The 18,060-nt window shown below is 49.3% G+C and overlaps 5 protein-coding genes and 1 non-coding gene across 6 annotated transcripts; 5 read left to right on the forward strand and 1 right to left on the reverse strand.

The window, feature by feature from the left end:
* Positions 1-1,953: 1,953 nt before the first annotated feature.
* Positions 1,954-5,692, forward strand: EDB82DRAFT_488314 (uncharacterized protein). The gene is made up of 2 exons (XM_025729975.2): positions 1,954-4,156; positions 4,205-5,692. The coding sequence occupies exons 1-2, from the start codon at positions 2,249-2,251 to the stop codon at positions 5,225-5,227; spliced, it is 2,931 nt and encodes a 976-aa protein (XP_025589147.1). The 5' UTR covers positions 1,954-2,248; the 3' UTR covers positions 5,228-5,692.
* A 1,145-nt stretch (positions 5,693-6,837) lies between these two features.
* EDB82DRAFT_62806 (T-complex protein 11-domain-containing protein) lies at positions 6,838-10,355 on the forward strand. The gene has a single exon (XM_025729974.2). It carries the CDS (start codon positions 7,178-7,180, stop codon positions 10,238-10,240), a length of 3,063 nt encoding a protein of 1,020 aa, XP_025589146.1. The 5' UTR covers positions 6,838-7,177; the 3' UTR covers positions 10,241-10,355.
* Positions 10,356-10,962: 607 nt separating this feature from the next.
* Positions 10,963-11,751, forward strand: EDB82DRAFT_62832 (uncharacterized protein). The gene has a single exon (XM_065610020.1). It carries the CDS (start codon positions 11,191-11,193, stop codon positions 11,623-11,625), a length of 435 nt encoding a protein of 144 aa, XP_065465687.1. The 5' UTR covers positions 10,963-11,190; the 3' UTR covers positions 11,626-11,751.
* Positions 11,752-14,724, forward strand: EDB82DRAFT_62833 (peptidase family M1-domain-containing protein). Its single transcript, XM_025729973.2, has 3 exons — positions 11,752-11,980; positions 12,034-13,962; positions 14,010-14,724. The coding sequence occupies exons 1-3, from the start codon at positions 11,877-11,879 to the stop codon at positions 14,617-14,619; spliced, it is 2,643 nt and encodes an 880-aa protein (XP_025589145.2). The 5' UTR covers positions 11,752-11,876; the 3' UTR covers positions 14,620-14,724.
* A 349-nt stretch (positions 14,725-15,073) lies between these two features.
* On the forward strand, positions 15,074-15,164 carry EDB82DRAFT_t24. The gene has a single exon. It is a non-coding gene; the product is annotated as a tRNA-Pro (tRNA).
* Positions 15,165-15,387: 223 nt separating this feature from the next.
* On the reverse strand, positions 15,388-17,770 carry EDB82DRAFT_62839 (Alpha/Beta hydrolase protein). The gene is made up of 2 exons (XM_025729972.2): positions 17,677-17,770; positions 15,388-17,611 (listed from the first exon to the last, which is right to left on the reverse strand). The coding sequence occupies exon 2, from the start codon at positions 17,406-17,408 to the stop codon at positions 15,639-15,641; it is 1,770 nt and encodes a 589-aa protein (XP_025589144.1). The 5' UTR covers positions 17,409-17,611; positions 17,677-17,770; the 3' UTR covers positions 15,388-15,638.
* Positions 17,771-18,060: the final 290 nt, after the last annotated feature.

Consider the following 18,060-nt stretch of genomic DNA (forward strand, 5'->3'; position numbering starts at 1 on the left):
GCAGTTTGTCCATTATTCAATTTAAACTTTAATACTGTAGCAGATTTGGTTCATCATTGCCCCTAGAAACATGCATTTGCTGCATGCCCTCCAGGAATGAGCCTCATCCTTACCTGTAGGTATCTATAGCACCTATTCATAGGCAAAATTGTACTTCAAAGATAGACAAGTCAGTCTCCTTCCACTGCCAGACAAGAAATGTTGAACCACCTGCCCATCAGGAGTTGGAGTTATCAATGGCGTGCAAATGCGAACACAGTGATCTTCAAGGGGTCCTCTGCACAACTGCACATCTGACTCTAGGTAGGGTAGTCAGTGATCCCACACACACACACGCACAAGACACAAAACGCAGTCCCGGACCGGTCTCCCTCTTTTTAGCAGAGCAAGCGTCCATTCGCTTGGATGATCTTTACTACACGCGACCATCCTAAACCCCCAACGACCGTTTTCACCTGGGGCTGATTCTGCAGCATTGTCGATTAATGATTGTCAGTTCTGTCATCCACCACTCTCTATGCTCAAAACATGCCACTTTGGTATCTGGACTAACACGAGAGAGGAGAACACTGCACCTGGACACTTTCAATGTAACATGAGCAACTGTGATCGACGTCACTACTGTAACGAGCGAGTTCTTAAAAAGCTTAGACTACCTAAATCGTGACTGATACGACTGTACTGAACCTGTACAGCAGTTAGTGATGGGCATGGGCTGTTGCAACAACAAGCACCACTTTGTCTAGTGCTTTCAAAAGAAGTAACAATAGCGAAAAGTCCCTTCTTGCATGCGGAAGCAAGCCCTTGTGAGTTTAGCGATGAGTCCTATTAGCCGGTAAAAATGGCATGATTTGACCAACAACCTCCAAGTTTCTGGATCTTGGTTGTACAACAGTTTACAGGGAGGGCACAGCATGGGATTAAATTGATGAATTGCAACGGATGGGATCGCCTCGCCTGTCCTCGTCTCGTCTCCCCACACATACAACTCTACTTTGGTCCACTTTGCCCACCCCATCCCGTACTGACGCAGTCTTGGCTTTTGATGAGCAATGAAATACGAGGAGTAGAAGATACAATACGGTGGACAATGACAGTACAGTGATGGTAGCTGCAGTGTATCTCGGTGTCGGTGTGTATAATTCTAGCGAGGTTGGTTGGTAGGTGATTACAAACATGTTCTACATCCGGACGTTATTAACGCCGCCACTGATGAATGCACTGAATGACTGCTTTACTAATCCCTCTACTGTTTTCTTCTAGAATAGAGGCATTCTAATCATAACTACGTCTAGAGAAAGGAAGGCAAAAAGAATAAAAATTTCATCTGTTATATTTCCCTTCCTCCTCATCAACTCAACTTTTCTTTTTCCTTTACGTCTCCACCCCACGTCATCAATCGCCCGTCAGACGCCACCGTCGCCATCCCACTAGATCCGACGGTAACGGCGTTATTTACTGCAGCCCCCATCTTGCCACCGTTCATCGCCATTTTACATACAGTTGCAGTGCGATATTCTGATTGGGGTTTGCTCGAATAGAAGAATCTGGAGTTTTCTCAACGCCATCTTGTTCCATCATACACTACGGCGCTGTGTACACCATTTGGCACTATCAAATGACTAGGCTCTCAGCCTAATCACCTCCGTATAATACTGTCCTCAGCTCAACGTACGTCAGGACCCTTGATCCAATTCGGCTACCGTCTAATCATGATACAGCCAGCCACTGAATGTCCCCTGTCTTGACCTGACATGACCTGACCCCTACTCTTCCTACAGCGCAGCGCAACCCTTGCAAACGCCCCCTCCTCATACTTGCACCCCTCCCCTTTTTAGCTTGTTTCCAAGTCTCTTCCAGGGATTCAAGACCAGATTCAGAACCAGAACTAGAACCAGACCCCACCATCTAACTAGTATTCTGCCTCTGCCCGCTTCCTCTTGTCACCCATCTTTATCTGAGGTGTACATAGTACGGCATCTGTACACTGGGCACTGCATCTCTTAATCTACCTACCAGCCGCACTCACCCCCTTCTTGGTTCTAGGTTTCTCGCCCTCCAAAAAGACCCTGACCTTTTTAGTTGAAGTTGACTTTGGTTGTTATTGCTTCAAATAACCTTCCATTTCTCTCTCAACTCAAAATCTTTTACCACATCAACTCCCCTAAACTAATTATCAATCAATCAGCCTCTGTTCACCATGGCTTTATGAGCCTCGCTCACTCTCCTGCCCCCTGCGTCCTCAGAGATGACGTCGACTACCCCGATCACCGCCTTCGCTATGCATGACACTAGAACTGGCGACAGAACGCCTTTGCACTATACCATGAAGACTCCTGCACAATATTCCCCTGCTGGGCAGTCTCATTCTAATTCTATTTCCCACTCTCGATCAAACTCATATAACCTCAACCACTCACACCCCCATTCTCACTCTCACTCTCAGTCGCTTCGCCCAAACAAGCAACCAAAAACCTCGACTCCTCTCGCCTCTCCACGAATGCCATACTCGGTCAACCAAAACCACCCGCCGCCAAAGTCATCACCTCGAGTTGTTTCCGACGATCGATCACCAAGCCCTAATTATTTTGGTCTCATTGTCGAGTCGGCCAATGAGCAGGGCGGCGGCTCCTCCTCAGGGCTCCCTAACGATAACTGGAGCCCATCATCATCTGTAAAATCCTTCCAGGCCGCCATCCCTAAGCAGGTCCCTCTAGATGCCAATCCCGAATTTGAGGCTTTCAAGAGACAGGCAGATTTTAACCGGGGCAAGTCTTTTGCACTTTCTACAAGTCATTATGCTCAGCCTTCCGTGACATCAAACGGGGTTGCACCAGTACGCCCTCGGCCTCCCAGATGGCACACTCATGGAAGTGATACTGGCGGGCCGTCCCCGTTTGGTCGTGGGTTGAGCTCTGCCAATGTTCGACCAGCTAGTCGAATGGACGTCGATCAGGACAGCATGCAGGACTCGGCCTATGTTTCATCAGACTCGAAGCGTAACTCCGAATCGTCTCTCCACCACCATGTTCCTGCCCTTAATTTACCGCGATTCGAGTCTCCTCTACCAATGGATCCTTCCCAGCACCGTACGAATCTAACCCGGTCTGAAGACCGCGACCCGCGGTTGTCTGTAATGGAACATCGCCCAGAGCCTCCTGACGCTCGGGATAACCAGCGCTCTGCCACTCTACCAGCAACCCTCGAACCTGGACAGCCACATATGATCACTGGGCAGCAACTTCGAGACATGCTTCAAACTGTGAAGAAGGAACGATTACTCATTCTTGATCTCCGATCTTCGCAGAACTACGCCCAGTCCAGAATTGAGGGAGCTCTTAACCTTTGCATTCCCACCACTCTTCTCAAGCGAGCCACTTTCAACATTCAGAAGCTTAAGCAGACTTTCCAAAGCAGCGCTGATTCAGACAAGTTTGACACATGGAACGAGACAGATTACATCGTCGTTTATGATGCTCATGCTTCAGATAAGCGAGATGCGATCACCGCGCAGAACATGATCAAAAAATTCACCAACGAAGGTTACACAGGTGGTACATGTATCCTCAAGGGTGGATTTAACTCGTTCCAGCAACACTTCTCTGACTTTGTCGACAATCAGTCGGCAACTGGAGCACCCGGGAAGCCTGGTCCTGGTCATGGAGGAATTGCCCCTGTCATTGGTGGAGTTATGCTTCCCAACGCCAGCAATGACGTGAACCCGTTCTTCTCAAACATTCGACAAAACATGGATCTTGCAGATGGTGTAGGCCAATTGGATGTTTCAAGACCTACCGCCCTGGATTCGCCCTCCTTGCCTCGCTGGCTCCGAGAGGCGGCTGCCCAACCTGATCACGGAAAGAAGGTTTCAGATAAGTTTTTGCACATCGAGGTTGATGAGCAATCTCGAATGAAAGCGGCGTACGCGGCCTTTAATCCCCACAACAAGGACATACGAAGTCAGGTACAGCTTTGTGGTGTTGAGAAGGGAGTCAAGAACAGATACAAGGATATTTTGCCTTTCGAGCACGCCCGAGTCAAGCTTCAAGAGAGACCTGATGGATCATGTGATTACATCAACGCTAGTCACCTGAAGGCATCTCGAAGCAACAAGCAGTATATCGCCACCCAGGGACCCCTCCCCGCCACTTTCGAGGTATGTCAACCACTTACAGCATTAGGAAGTTTACTGACTTTTGTTTAGGACTTTTGGTCTGTTATCTGGCAGGAGGATGTGCGCGTCGTGGTCATGTTGACTGCCGAGACTGAGGGAGGCCAGTTGAAGTGTCATCCTTACTGGAAGGGCAGAGATTTTGGGGCCATCCGACTCAAGCTCCTGTCTGAAAAGAGGGTATCACTCGACATTGATAAGCACAGGTCCGATTCCAATCACACTTCCTCCGCCTCGGCCAGCGAGGCGGGAAGGAAGCGCGCCAGTACCACAACTACGTTGGAATCTTCGAACCAGACGCCTCGGGGGGCACAGGGCGCTTCGACAGAAGCACCCTACGTCATAGTCCGAAAGTTTGCGCTTTCGCATGCTTCTCATCCATTTGCGCCCATTCGAGAGATTACGCATCTGCACTTCCCTTCATGGCCCGACTTTGGCACACCGGCTCAGCCATCCCACTTGCTCGCGCTTGTCGAGTTGGCCAACGTGATGCAGCGATCCGCTCTTCCAGTTGAGATTTCTCAAATATCCAAGATCTCAGCCTTGGAACCACCTGCTATCACCTGGTACGACGAGCCGGAGGTTGATTCTCGTGCGCGACCAATGCTGGTGCACTGTTCTGCTGGATGCGGTCGTACTGGTACTTTCTGCACTGTCGACAGTGTTATTGACATGTTGAAGCGTCAGAGACAAGCCAAGATGGACTCAGTACGGGCACGTGATAACGATGGAGATGTCGCTATGGGCGAGAACGCGGATACATCACCCCGATCTGCAAAGTACGCCAACTTTTATACCCCTGGTCAGAGATCGAACATGGAGAGAAAGGCAGCTCGAGGCGCCGCCAACATTGACACCGACTGGGTGCACGATGATAGTGTCGATCTGATCCAGAAGACAGTGGAGGATTTCCGAGGACAGAGACTTAGCATGGTGCAAAGTCTCAGACAGTACGTTCTCTGCTATGAAACGGTTCTTGAATGGGTAACGAGAATGAACGAGCGAGCGTCACATGCTCCCAATGGTCGACTTCGAAGCGGAAGCCTTCGTCACTAAGACCTGAAGCATCATGAATAAGTAACGGCTATATGGAGCATAAACAACTGCATAGGCATGTGGGATAATGCAACACACGGTATATGGGTGAATGGGTTACAGGCGTTCATTGGTTCAGCTGCGCATAATTCTGATAAGAATGCCAGCATAGCGAGTATGCGATGCTTACGAATGGGAACATTATATAAAAAACGACTTCACGGAGGGGATACCTTGTGTGATACTATGAAAGTGGTGGGATCAAGTTCTTGATTTCTGTATAGTAGAAACAAAAGGATAAAGGGGAATAGCCTTGCAGGAAATATAGGACTTGCATAGTAGGACTAAAAAGGCTACATTGCGTGCGGTTTGACTACATTGTGACTTGCATTGTGTTTGTTTTGTTGGGTGTGCCAGGTGATTATTGTTGAGTTGAAAATAGGAGTTTACCCGATGATTGTCGTAGAGCATTCGTTTTGTTCTACGATGCAAGTATTGATTGATTGTATCTACCAGTCCCGAGGAGTTTATGAGACATGACCCGCTCTTAGGCTACTTGTTTTCTATAGGTATGCTAAGGTTAGGTCTCAAGTTTTGTACTAACTCCTGGACCTGGTACATGGGTGCATATGATATCCATGGTACAATGTTGCAAATGTTTCTCCAAAAGGTCGGTAACTTGAGTCGTGGAAACATTGTGCTGTACTCTTACTCAAGATCTTGAGCTCTAGTTGATCTCTGCATTTCCTCTCTAGTCAGTGCCACGGGAGACGCCCAATTGCAGGGAACCGCCATGTCAACAGTAACACCAAAAGAGTATGCATTCAATGCACAACCTTGACTTATGGGGACATTTAAGAAGGGAACGCGTGTGATGACGTCGTCAAAATGCATGAATTTGACTCTAGGGACTTCTGGGCCAGTGAAACAAAGATAGAAATGCCATGGACTGGGGTACGTTTGGGCACGAGGAAATGGGCGTGACCCGTGGAGGAGGGCCTCGTTTCACTGCCTCTTGTTGGACTTGACTTACACCGGTCATGGGAGAAACGGATGTGGTTAGATTGAAATTTGGAGTGATTGCTAATCCGTGGAGACAAAATTCTGGTGGCTTCTCTTGAATGGATAGAGCTCATCTTAACTATGAGCTAGCCCAGCTAATGTGTTCAGCATCCGCTGTAAATACTCAAGCACAGCATGTCGTGCTCGGGGACTAGACGGGAGTCTTCCGCTATGAACGGAAGCCCCAGACCAGGCCCCTTAGTAGAGAGGGCCCTGGAGGGATTCTGACACATGCCCTGTCATCTTTTGTCTTGTCTTGTTCACAAACCTGGGGCGCCAAAGTTTCACAGACCCGGGCAAGGTTCCAAGGAAAAAAGGGATACAATAGAGGCAAGGTTCTGTAATAGCAAAAATAACAACTGGAACCTTCCTTTGATCCAATTCCACTTTACGTGCTTTTTTGTATAGGACCCTTTAAGGCAGGAGCCTTCCTTTTCGTCAACATTTTCATACCTATCAGTCGCTGTCGCTGTCGCTGTCGCTGTCGCAAACAAAAAGGCACTTGCTTACGGAGTGGAAAGGGCGGCACTTCGACTATCTGCAAGCCACTTACCTTGCAGAACAAGTGCGAGTGCGCATAAACGACAGAAGCGATAAGGATTTATTCATCCATCCCCGCCTTCATCTGGTATCTTCTCGCCGCCTCCAACCTCGTACTTCTTTTTTTCTTTCATTTTACTTTCTCGGCTTGCTGCTGAAACGGCACCTTCCAAAGCATTAGAGGGTTACAAAGTCAGTATGCCATTCAGACCATACTTTTATTTATTTATTTATTCTCATGCCTAAAGGTTAGGGGCCTACCCACTAGCCTCTATCAAACCGCTTCCGGCACCCAACCTGGGTTCGCGTTTTCTCACATCATATCTGATCTTTGTTAGATCAACCTACATAATTCTTACTACGGCAGTCATGCCACAAATACCACCAGCCGCTGACACAATGCGCCGCCCCTCCTACGATCTAGCGGAGACGCCGCGCAATATCGAAGAAACACCCAACGACCCGCTCTCCGATGACCAAAAGATGGAAGATGGCCTCGATTTATCTATGCCTCCACCTGAAGTTGAATACGAAGAAGACGATTTAGAAGACGATTTAGAAGACGACTCGAGAATTTATACGCCACCTCCTCACATTGCTGCTCGATTTTATCGCCCTTCGCAGACTCGTCGCAGAGATTCGGCTGCCTCGTCGCGCCGCAACTCAGTCTCATCTGCACACTCGCGATGCTCTTCTATCCAGCCGTCAAGTCACCGTGGAGGTGAACAGAGCAAGCATATCGCTCAACATCTCCGTCGTGCTTCGTTTCTCGAGGATCGCAGGGCTCGACTTGCCGATCGAGCGGCGCATGCTGAAAAGGTTCGTCTTCGGGCAGCCCTCGCAAAAGCCACTCATCGCGATCCTTCACTTTCTGAAGAGCGCGCTATCGCTGCACAACGAACTAGAGAGCGCAACTTGGCAGAGATAGTCGCCAACTGCGCGGATGAAGTCAAAAAGGCAAAACAAGTTGCCGAGTTTATGAAAGAGAAGCGAGAACAAGATATGGCTAGGATCAAAGCTCAAATCGAAGAGAGAATGGCTGAAGCCGAAAGACGGAGGGAGGAGCTACGGACAAAGCACACGCCCAAGCGAAGCCGCGGACACAGTGTCATGTCTAGGAAGACCACTGACTCCTTGCCTGATCACGAGCAGGAGAGACGCCAGCTTACCCCAGAGGAAGCAGCAGCCACCATTCAATGGTGGTGGCGTGGCTACCTCCGCAGGAAAGCTATTGCTGAATTTAACGATCTCGGCCTGACTGTAGATGGGACCAGAGACACCCATTTTGATACTGTTGTACAGCTTCTGGCCCAAGAGAGGGTTCTTGTTATCACGGCACGACTCCTTCGGCTATGTGGCCTCGAAGAGGGCGAGACGGGCTCAGTCGAGGAGATGGTTGCTGTACGCACATTTCTGAGCGCTTTCCTGATCCTTGGCCACCCCAATCAGGTTCTAAGCAACAAGAACGATGATGGTGACCAGGAAGTTGCTGATGCTTTGGCTTCTCACCGCTTGCCTTCGGCCGACCTTGCCAATCCTCAACTACAGGGCTTGGTCGGTAAGGCACGAGATGTTCTTATCTCTTTCGAGAATATTCTCTCTCGTCTTACATCCGCCAACAAATACACAATGCCACCGGCGCTCAAGAACACACTTCCCGAAGCATACGCCGCTTTTCACAATGCATTTATTGCATGGAAGTCTCGAGATTCCAATGCCTTAATCGAAGTTATGCTCATGCAATTTGTAGAGCTTGATGCGATTTATCAAACAGTCAAGGATACAACCGACGACTCCGCCACGGCCCTCTACAAGAAGAGCATTCAGGACAACCAGCTGATGCTTATTGTGCGTATAAAAAAGCTGGCTGGTCCAGAAAAGGGCAAGAAGTTGATATTCAATGCGGTGGCCGAAGCCCGAAAGGCTCGTACTGCAAAGAAGAAGACTGGTGATACAAAGCCCCGCGTGGCTGAGAATGTGCCTGGAGAGGCATCCGAAACAGCTAAGAGTCTGGTCTCGCCGGATTCACAGACACTCACGCCACCTGCCACACCTGCTAGTAAACCCCAGGAGAAGCCTCCTGCCCCGAAGACTGGTCTAAATGGTCTACTGCCTAATAACAGGATCGTTGTACACGAGTTGGCCATCAATAAAGAATACCAGCTCTCTCCGGATGAGTACAAGGAGCAGCAGTCAACCCGATCGCAGCCCATGTATACACAGATGCGTGCCACCATGGATGGAGACGATAGTGCCATTAATTTCCAGTTCTTCGCACTCGTGGCTGGCAACATCAAGGACAAGCTCCAGCGTCTATTAAAACCTGGCAACTCGATGTACAACCTCATTGGCGAGATTCTGGACCCAGAAATGGCAGAAAGGCAATTTGCATTGGGCAACTTCTCATATGAGAAATTCTTCACCGCTATGGCATCTCTTTTGCCTAAGTTGTGTGCTCCTTTCCGAGACGAAGAAGTCAAAGATCTGATTCAAAACAAGCTCGCAGACGGTAACATCATCGACCGAGTCGAGGCCCTGAATGGCTTCATTGACTTAATGCTTTGCGATTATATCAATTATCTGATGAGAATAGCTGCACCTCAGCTTATTGAGTCTGCAGCTCCGTACGAGGCCAAGAGATTTGCCGAAGATGTTGAGAAGAACCAGCTTGGCCTCTCAGCCGCTGAGGCAGTCTGGAAAGCCTCACGAGCAAAGGTTTTGGCAGAAGTTCACAGAAGGGACCCCGAGAAAATCAACAACCCAAGGTCGCGCCCAACAGCTGGGCGGTTTTACGCACAGATGCTCGTCGATATTTTTACTCAGATCTCGCCGTCTCCTATTGAAGAGATACCAGAGATGCTTCGTCTGGATTACAGCCGCATTGGCCAAATTTCCACCACTATTCAGCGGATCATTACTGCAGGTGCAGTTTTGCTCCAATGCAAAAATATCCTGAAGCGTGACGTTCGATCCTCATGGAAGATGGAGGCATCCCGCATCATGGCCGTGCTCGAAGCTGGTCACCCTCTCCAAACTACTGTGGATGGTGTAATGGCTGCTCTTGAGTCTGGTAGATCGATGCCGACAGCGACCAAGGGTCACCTTCGTGCCCTTGTCACAAAGGTTCTGACTGCCAGCCAAGATATGGCACAACATGGCAATGAACCAAGAGAGCCCGTCCTTCGACTTTTACTTACTCGTCTTCGTGGCAATATCCTTGCCCGCTTGGCTGCTGGATCGGCAAGCGAGAAGGTCAAGGCTGCCAACAATGCAGGTGAGAAGCTTGCCAGCCTGGGTCTCTCCGAGTTTGTCGACCGAGTAAGAGAAATATCGAATCTATTAGAGAAGATTGGAAACGTGGACAGGGCAGCCCATGGACCTTGGTGGGACGCAGTAGCAACAAAGGTTGAGCAAGACGAGATGTCAGCTTAGAGCACAGCATAATAAGTTGTACTATTTTGATAAGAAGGACAAGGAAGGCATGATGAGCAATAAATGGATGCATGGTATTTGGAGGTTAGCGTTTGGCATTTTATCTTGGCAACAGCGGAATCTGCTCTTATTGGGAAGCGTTACTTGATTTTGGCCTGCATGGCGTATTGGTATGGACAGCTAACGGCTCACTCGGTGGGATCTGGTTCAAGCTTGCCTTGCAGGAGGTCATGGGATTCGGCAAATTGTTTTTTGCGGTAACGGGTATAATGATGTTTCAACCGAAGGTAGATATAAGTCGATGTGTTGTACTTGATAAGAATTTAATTTCAGAAGCTGAGACATGTTGCGAGTTGAAAGTATTGGGTTGTCTCTACACAGTAATGATTTATATACATCTCTCCAATTAGAAGGGATGGTTGAATCAACCTTGGTGGGATTCTGATGCCTATTCCTTGATTATCTCATTAAGAATATGTATCTAAGTTTTCTACAAGGCAGAACAGATCTGCCATAGGTAATAATCCTAGTGGGCTGCAGCAAAGTTAGCCTCCTAAGTCTTAGGGTATAAGAATAAGTAATCTAAGAAGTATAGTCTAAGTAGCATAAAATGATCTACTAATTTCGTCTTCTATGCTTCGGGCGGCCAATTTTTCTAATACCATAGGGTATCTGAAACTCATGATATACAGTGCAGATGAGTGTCATGACACAACACACACGGCCTATCCATCATCTCGCTTGTCACCGGCAATGCGGCTTTGAGCCTCACGTTGACCCGAAAATTTCAACATCGCATCCCATTTACATCTGGGGCAGCTACAAAAGTGCCATCGATGGGGGTCTAAAAAAGGATAATATTGCCATCCTAAATCTCACAAGAGTCCCTCGTCAAACGACCTGCCCAATTGCGACTGCGCATCGCATCGCAGACGACCGCGGGGCTGAAAATGTCGTCGTCCAAGGGCCTTTTGCGACATTTGGCTCAGCAGCAACGCCTGTGGAGCTGTTGTAGCCCACTATCGGTGATTACACGGCAGACGTCAGCCTCGGCTGCTTTTGTTCCTCAAGGTATCTTCAATGGAATTGGGTTTGGATTTGCAAGAGGCTTGACTTCGCTTGTAAACGGAGTTCAGCCGTTGAACAATCGTCGAGATAATGGACGGCCTATGCCGATCGGTATCCGGAGGTACGTTACTCCCGTGGTTGCCCAATCTTGCAGTAAAGGAAGAATTGATTGCACCTTCCTGCTGCAGATTGATTGCCCCTCACATCACCAAACGCTGGGACGATGGATCTTGGACCAGGCCCACACCCCACTAACCGCGGGGTCCTTTTGCCTTCAGCCCATGCCCACAGTCATGCATCATCACGCTGTTGTCTAACTCCAACCTGTCCTACCATCCATCTTGTCTCTTCATATTTCAATTTTGTTCTTTTCATCCCATCATCTTTCATCCTCTTTATACCCATTGTTCTCTGAACAACCCCTCATCACAAAAGCTGGACCTCTTGTGTCTCCTGCTAAGCTAAAGCTCAGAGCTATAGCTTGCTAACCTATCCACTCTACAGTCTTGTCCCCAAGATCTCTGATCGAGCTTGTTCCGCCCACGCCAGACTCGCCCGCAACGAAACAATGACTGACCGCGACGTTCTCCCCGACAATGTCAAGCCCAAGCACTACCAGCTGTCCTTAAGGGACCTTGAGTTCACCAACTGGACTTACAAGGGAACCGTCACGTACGTCTTACATCTACCCCTCATCCGCCAAGCTAGCTCTAACGGCTTCCCAGCATCGACTCGGAAATCACCAAGCCTACCAAAGAAATCATCGTAAACACTCTCGAACTCAAGCTCTCTCGCGCCAAGGTCTTCGTCGACTCCAAGTCTGCGGAATCGACAAAGTTTGACTATGACGCCAAGGCCCAACGTTCTACCATCACCTTTGACGAGGAGCTCCCCGTCGCTTCCAAGGCTGTCATCACCATTGAGTTCGAGGGTATCATCAACAATGAAATGGCTGGTTTCTACCGCAGCAAGTACAAGCCTACCGAGACTCCTTCCGCTTCTGTCCCCAACGATGGCGAATGGCACTACATGTTCAGCACTCAGTTCGAGGCTTGCGATGCTCGCCGAGCTTTCCCCTGCTTCGACGAACCCAACCTCAAGGCCACCTTTGACTTTGATATTGAGATCCCTTCTGACCAGGTTGCTCTGAGCAACATGCCTGTCAAGGAGACTCGTCCTTCCAAGGATGGTTGGAACATTGTGTCATTTGAGACCTCTCCCGTCATGAGCACCTACCTTTTGGCCTGGGCCGTTGGTGACTTTGAGTACATCGAGGCTTTCACCGACCGCAAGTACAACGGCAAGCAGATTCCCGTCCGTGTCTACACCACCCGTGGTCTCAAAGAGCAGGGCCAGTGGGCTCTCCAGCACGCTCCCAAGATCATCGACTTCTTCTCCGAGATCTTTGACATCGACTACCCTCTGCCCAAGTCTGACTTGATCGCTGTCCACGAGTTTACTCACGGTGCCATGGAGAACTGGGGTCTTGTGACCTACCGTACTACCCAGGTTCTTTACGATGAGAAGACCTCTGACCCCCGATTCAAGAACGCTGTTGCCTATGTTGTCGCACACGAGCTTGCTCACCAATGGTTCGGTAACCTCGTCACCATGGACTGGTGGGATGAGCTCTGGCTCAACGAGGGTTTTGCTACCTGGGTTGGTTGGCACGCTGTTGACCACCTGCACCCTGACTGGCAGGTTTGGGCTCAGTTTGTCAACGAGGGTATGGAGGCTGCTTTCCGCCTCGATGGCATTCGCGCCAGTCATCCTATCCACGTTCCTGTTCGTGACGCTCTCGATGTCAACCAAATCTTCGACTCTATCAGCTACCTCAAGGGTTGCTCCGCCATTCGCATGCTTGCCAACCACCTTGGCGTCGAGACTTTCCTTAAGGGTGTGTCTAACTACCTGAAGTCTCACGCCTACGGTAACGCCAAGACCACTGCCCTGTGGGACGCTCTCGGTGAGGCTTCAGGCAAGAACGTGACCGAGCTTATGCACCCTTGGATCTCCAAGATTGGCCACCCCGTTCTTACTGTGTCTGAGGAGCCTGGTCAGATCTCTGTCAAGCAGTCCCGATTCCTGTCCACTGGCGATGTTAAGCCCGAGGATGACACCACTACTTGGTGGGTTCCTCTTGGTCTGGAAGGCAAGAAGGATCACGCCGGTATCGCCTCTCTATCTCTTACCAGTAGGGAGGACACCATTCGTGATGTTGACGAGGACTTTTACAAGCTCAACAGCGGCGCCACTGGTTTCTACCGTGTCAACTACCCCCCTGAGCGTCTTGCTAAGCTGAGCACTCAGCTCGACAAGCTTAGCACCGAAGATAAGATTTCTATTATTGGTTCTACTGCTGACCTTGCCTTTGCTGGTAACGGCACCACCCCTGCTCTGCTGACCTTCCTCGAGGGCTTCGGTAAGGAGACCCACACTCTAGTCTGGCGCCAGGTCCTTGACTCCATTGGTGGCGTCAAGTCCGTCTTTGGCGAGGACGAGTCCATCAAGAAGGCCCTTGACAACTTCACCCTGAAGCTCATTGATGAGAAGGTCAAGGAGGTTGGATGGGAGTTCCCCGAGGGTGAGGACTACCTCACTGGCATCCTCCGAAAGGAGATTATCGGCGTTGCTGTTGCCAGCGGCCACCCTGCGTAAGTCTTGTATACCTTTGTATTTATGGTTATACTAACAGATGTAGTGTTACTGAGGAGGCCCTGAAGCGTTTCAATGCCTGGGTTGAGGACCCTGAGGCTAACCCCATTCCCGCTCCTCTCCGTGTTGCTGTCTGGCGCGCTGCCATTATCAAGGAGCCTACCCGCACTGTTGAAATCCTCAAGAAGGAATGGCTCAACACCAAGTCTATCGATGGAAAGCTTCTCTCCCTCAGTGTTCTCGGCACGGTCAAGGATACCGAGATCCTCAAGAAGGATGTCATTCCCTTCAACTTCAACCAGTCTCCTCCGTCCAACGCTGTCCCTGCTGGAGACATGCACGTTCTGGGTGGCTCTATTGCCAACAACGTCGTTGGCCGTCCCGTTCAGTGGCAATTCATGAAGGACAACTGGGATGCTGTTATTACCAAGCTCGGCAACCCTGTCGTTGTCGACCGATACATGAACCTCAGTCTGAGCCGCTTCACGGATGTGTCTGATGTCGAGGATATTGAGAAGTTCATGGCCGACAAGGACACCAGCAGCTTCAACCGTACTCTTGGTACCGTCAAGGACAAGATTCGCGGACGTGCTGCTTACCGCGAGCGTGACTCTGAGAAGCTCAAGGAGTGGCTCAGCGCCCATGGATATGCTTGACTGTGTAAACTATAAATATTATGAAATGAGCGGTGACTATATCACAAGAATTTCTGTTTAAATAAAAGTTAAATTCCTAAAGACATGGAAGTTGGATCTGGTGAACTGTGGACACTACGCTGACAAGACTTATACACAATCACTTTCGACTGACGATTAACGCAATAGCATTCGAGATGTGTCTTCAAATTGGGACCCACTCAGGAAAGAAATCCCCAAAACTCTACTGAACTTTGAAAGATATATTAAAGACAATATTTGTTGGTAAACGTTATTCCAGTTTTTTGAGTTAAGAACCACACTGAAACCTGACAGGTACGAATCTGACTGCCACCCTATACAGAATCCTCTTCTCGGCCAGTGTGAACAACGCAACGATCAAGACAATATAATACACATTTTGATTCCCTGCTTCCAACAATAACACGGGCGAGTCTTCAGATTCGTTTGACCCGGTCTGGTGGTCTAGTGGTATGATTCTCGCTTAGGGAAAACCCTATAGCATTGCTTGCGAGAGGTCCCGGGTTCAATCCCCGGCCAGACCCTTCCTTTTGCCCTGAGACATTCCTATGTATCTACGGAGCATTTCTTTTTTGCTCTTGAAACCGCACCTGTGCGTCTGTAATGGCGGTGGAAAATTGGCTGATTGAGTTTGGTTGACTTATGAGGCCGAGTATCAGAGCAATTAGTCACAGGACGCCTGAAAGAAATCAGTGGATCACTTAGACAGGGCTCTTAGGTTATTTATTTTTATATTCTAAAGCTTAGAAGTTGATTTTCCTATTATTCGGTAGGTCAGTTACTTAGTGACCTGTAGTATATGGTCAATTCTTAATCTACATGACCTAAAGCTAACTGCGTATAAGTTATAGAACGCCCTTTGGAGTACCAGTTTGCTACTGGTTCATTTTGAGATGCACTCAAGTATGTGAAGCCACTTTGTTTGTTAGAAATAGAGTCCAAGATCATTGGCATCAAATACAATTTAATTGACAACACACTCATTAACTACCCACAACTTATACAACTAAGACATTCGCATTCTCCGAAATAAACTTGTACGAATCTTGTCTAAAGTCGTCGTTGATAATGCTGTTCTTATTCGCCGTCTCGAACCACATGAGCTTCTTGCTCTCCTTCCACTCGGGCCACTTGGCATACGTGGTGATGCCCTTGTTGGGATCAAGGTTGTACAAAAAGTTGAAGTAGTACGTTCGGACACTTCGCATAGCGTTGTTGGGTAAAAGACCGTAAAACACTTGCAAAAGGTCGGAAGCATGGAATGTTCCGAGGACAGGTGTACCATAATTGTAGCTTGCGAGGTACGACCATGATGGAACGTCTGGGTTGCTATTGGCAGCAGCTTGGAGGAAGATGCGGCGGGTGAGGGAGACGACTAGATCGCCCAAGATGGCTGCACGGCGCTTGAAACCTGGGAAGATCTCGTTGAGTAAGGCTGTGCGGTAGGGACTGCCTGTGCTGAGGGTGGTGGGATATGTGTTGACCAGAGCAGTCACCTGCTGCTTTGTGGCTTTACTAAAGTACAGCTTCTGCAAGTAGTCGACCAGCCTGGATGTAGTAGTCACGTTGGGCTGGAACAGTGCGAAAAGTGTTCCTTCGTCCTCCTGACATCCGGTGATCATGGGCACTGCGTGGTATTGTCCTGTTGAAATAAGCACATCAGGGCTATCGGGTAGAACCTTGCCATCTGGTCGAGGAAGATAGGACAAAGCCAGAGAGTTGTATGACAGCAGTCCTGGGACGGAGTTTGCAGCGTTCAAGAACTTGTCATAGCTCAGGCCGCGCAGACATTCCAGAGTATCGGAAGCACCAGAACAACCTCCTGTCTTGACAACAGTGTCGTAGATAGCCTGTGCCTTGTTACTATCCACAGGCTCAGCCGGCACAATAGTGCCAGAGTTCATGATTGCGCCTCGGAAAAGGGACTTGCCCTTGTAGTTGGCATCACCACCGTAGAGAACCATCTGATCAAGCACAGAGATGGAACCTGCAGACTCTCCCCAGATAGTGACCTTTTCAGGATCACCACCAAAGGATGCGATATTGTCAGCAACCCACTCAAGTCCCATACGCTGGTCGAGGAGACCCAGGTTGGAGCTTCCATCCTTCTTAATCTCAGCACCAGGCATGAATCCGAAGCCAGCGACTCGGTAGTTGACAGCAACGTACACAAAAGGCTGCTTCTGATCTATGGCTGTGGACAAAAGGCTTGTACCGTCATACATAGCACTAGAGCCCAACTCGAAGCCACCACCAAAGATCCAGAAGAGAACAGGAAGCTTATCACCGGCTTTGGTACCAGCAGGACGCTGAACGGTAATGGTAAGGCAGTCCTCTTGGCCAGTGATGGGTGTCAGGAAGGGGATAGCCAGAAAGTCAGACAGAAACTCCGAGATGACATCCTGGCCACCAGTCGAGATGAACATCTGAGGACATGCTGGAGAATTAAGACCCGAAGCATCGAAAGTTCCCAGAGGCTTGGATAGTCTTTTGGGAGGTCTGAGACGTAGAGAACCAGTAGGTGGATCGGCGAAAGGGATGGCTCTGAAAGAATCAACCTTTCCAGAGCTGGATCCAACAACTGTGCCGGAAGGAACAGCAACGGTGACCTTGGCTGCTCGTTCTTCAACAGCTGGCGAAACAGGCGAGACAGGTGCAGCAGGTACAGGGTCAGGGATCGAGGCTGGAGCGGGAAAGGCAGCTGGGCTGGCAGATACAGCAGTCAAAAGACCAAGGCTGAGGCCGGAGACAAGACCAGAGAACTTCATTGTTAAGTTGAGTCAAGTCGAGATATCGACTCAAGCTTGATGGTGTTGAGTAGTAACAAAGACCGAACAGACACCAGAAGTATAAGTCTTGTTTGCTGAGATAGTTCCCAATGTCTCAGTCAAGACTGTAGATCATTGTCCCTCATGACAAGGTGGGAGACAAGCTCAATTTGAACTCGTATTTTTCCCATCTCATTTTGACAGTCCCGCATTCTCCATACGCATTACACTACCGCATTGACATGGTAGATAGTAAGAGCTTTGACATTGCTGTTCGGGGTTTCCCAGGAACCCATGGGCGACGTCGACTTTCGGCCATTGTACTCAGCATACTCTACTTTCAGAAGAGGAAGCCATCGCCGTTCATGGTTTTGATCTATCCCCAAAGAGTTCCCTTTCCCTTCCCCGCTTCCCCACGGGGGAGGAGGGGAGGAGGAGATATCAGATGCCGTCGCTTGAGCTGGGGTGTAGTATTGACGAGATCGATCGACTGACCGAGGCAAGGAAAAGAAAGTTCCTGTTTTTTGCTAGGAAACCCTGCCTGGGAGAATCACACGTGGGAATAGATATTCTGTGATGGAGGGAACGGGAAACGATCAGCTGGACGGGATGGCGTTTTGTTCTGGTTGGTGGAGATGTAATTAAAAAGGTT

This window comes from Fusarium venenatum, assembly GCF_020744135.1.
Source record: "Fusarium venenatum strain MPI-CAGE-CH-0201 chromosome Unknown EDB82scaffold_1, whole genome shotgun sequence".
In the NCBI taxonomy this organism is placed as follows: domain Eukaryota; kingdom Fungi; phylum Ascomycota; class Sordariomycetes; order Hypocreales; family Nectriaceae; genus Fusarium; species Fusarium venenatum.

Coding starts and splice junctions, on each gene's coding strand:
- EDB82DRAFT_488314 (XM_025729975.2), top strand. CDS start 2,249: ATGACGTCGACTACCCCGATCACCGCCTTCGCTATGCATGACACTAGA. Junction 4,157..4,204: donor CCCTCCCCGCCACTTTCGAG/GTATGTCAACCA, acceptor ACTTTTGTTTAG/GACTTTTGGTCTGTTATCTG.
- EDB82DRAFT_62806 (XM_025729974.2), top strand. CDS start 7,178: ATGCCACAAATACCACCAGCCGCTGACACAATGCGCCGCCCCTCCTAC.
- EDB82DRAFT_62832 (XM_065610020.1), top strand. CDS start 11,191: ATGTCGTCGTCCAAGGGCCTTTTGCGACATTTGGCTCAGCAGCAACGC.
- EDB82DRAFT_62833 (XM_025729973.2), top strand. CDS start 11,877: ATGACTGACCGCGACGTTCTCCCCGACAATGTCAAGCCCAAGCACTAC. Junction 11,981..12,033: donor ACTTACAAGGGAACCGTCAC/GTACGTCTTACA, acceptor ACGGCTTCCCAG/CATCGACTCGGAAATCACCA. Junction 13,963..14,009: donor GTTGCCAGCGGCCACCCTGC/GTAAGTCTTGTA, acceptor TAACAGATGTAG/TGTTACTGAGGAGGCCCTGA.
- EDB82DRAFT_62839 (XM_025729972.2), bottom strand. CDS start 17,408: ATGAAGTTCTCTGGTCTTGTCTCCGGCCTCAGCCTTGGTCTTTTGACT.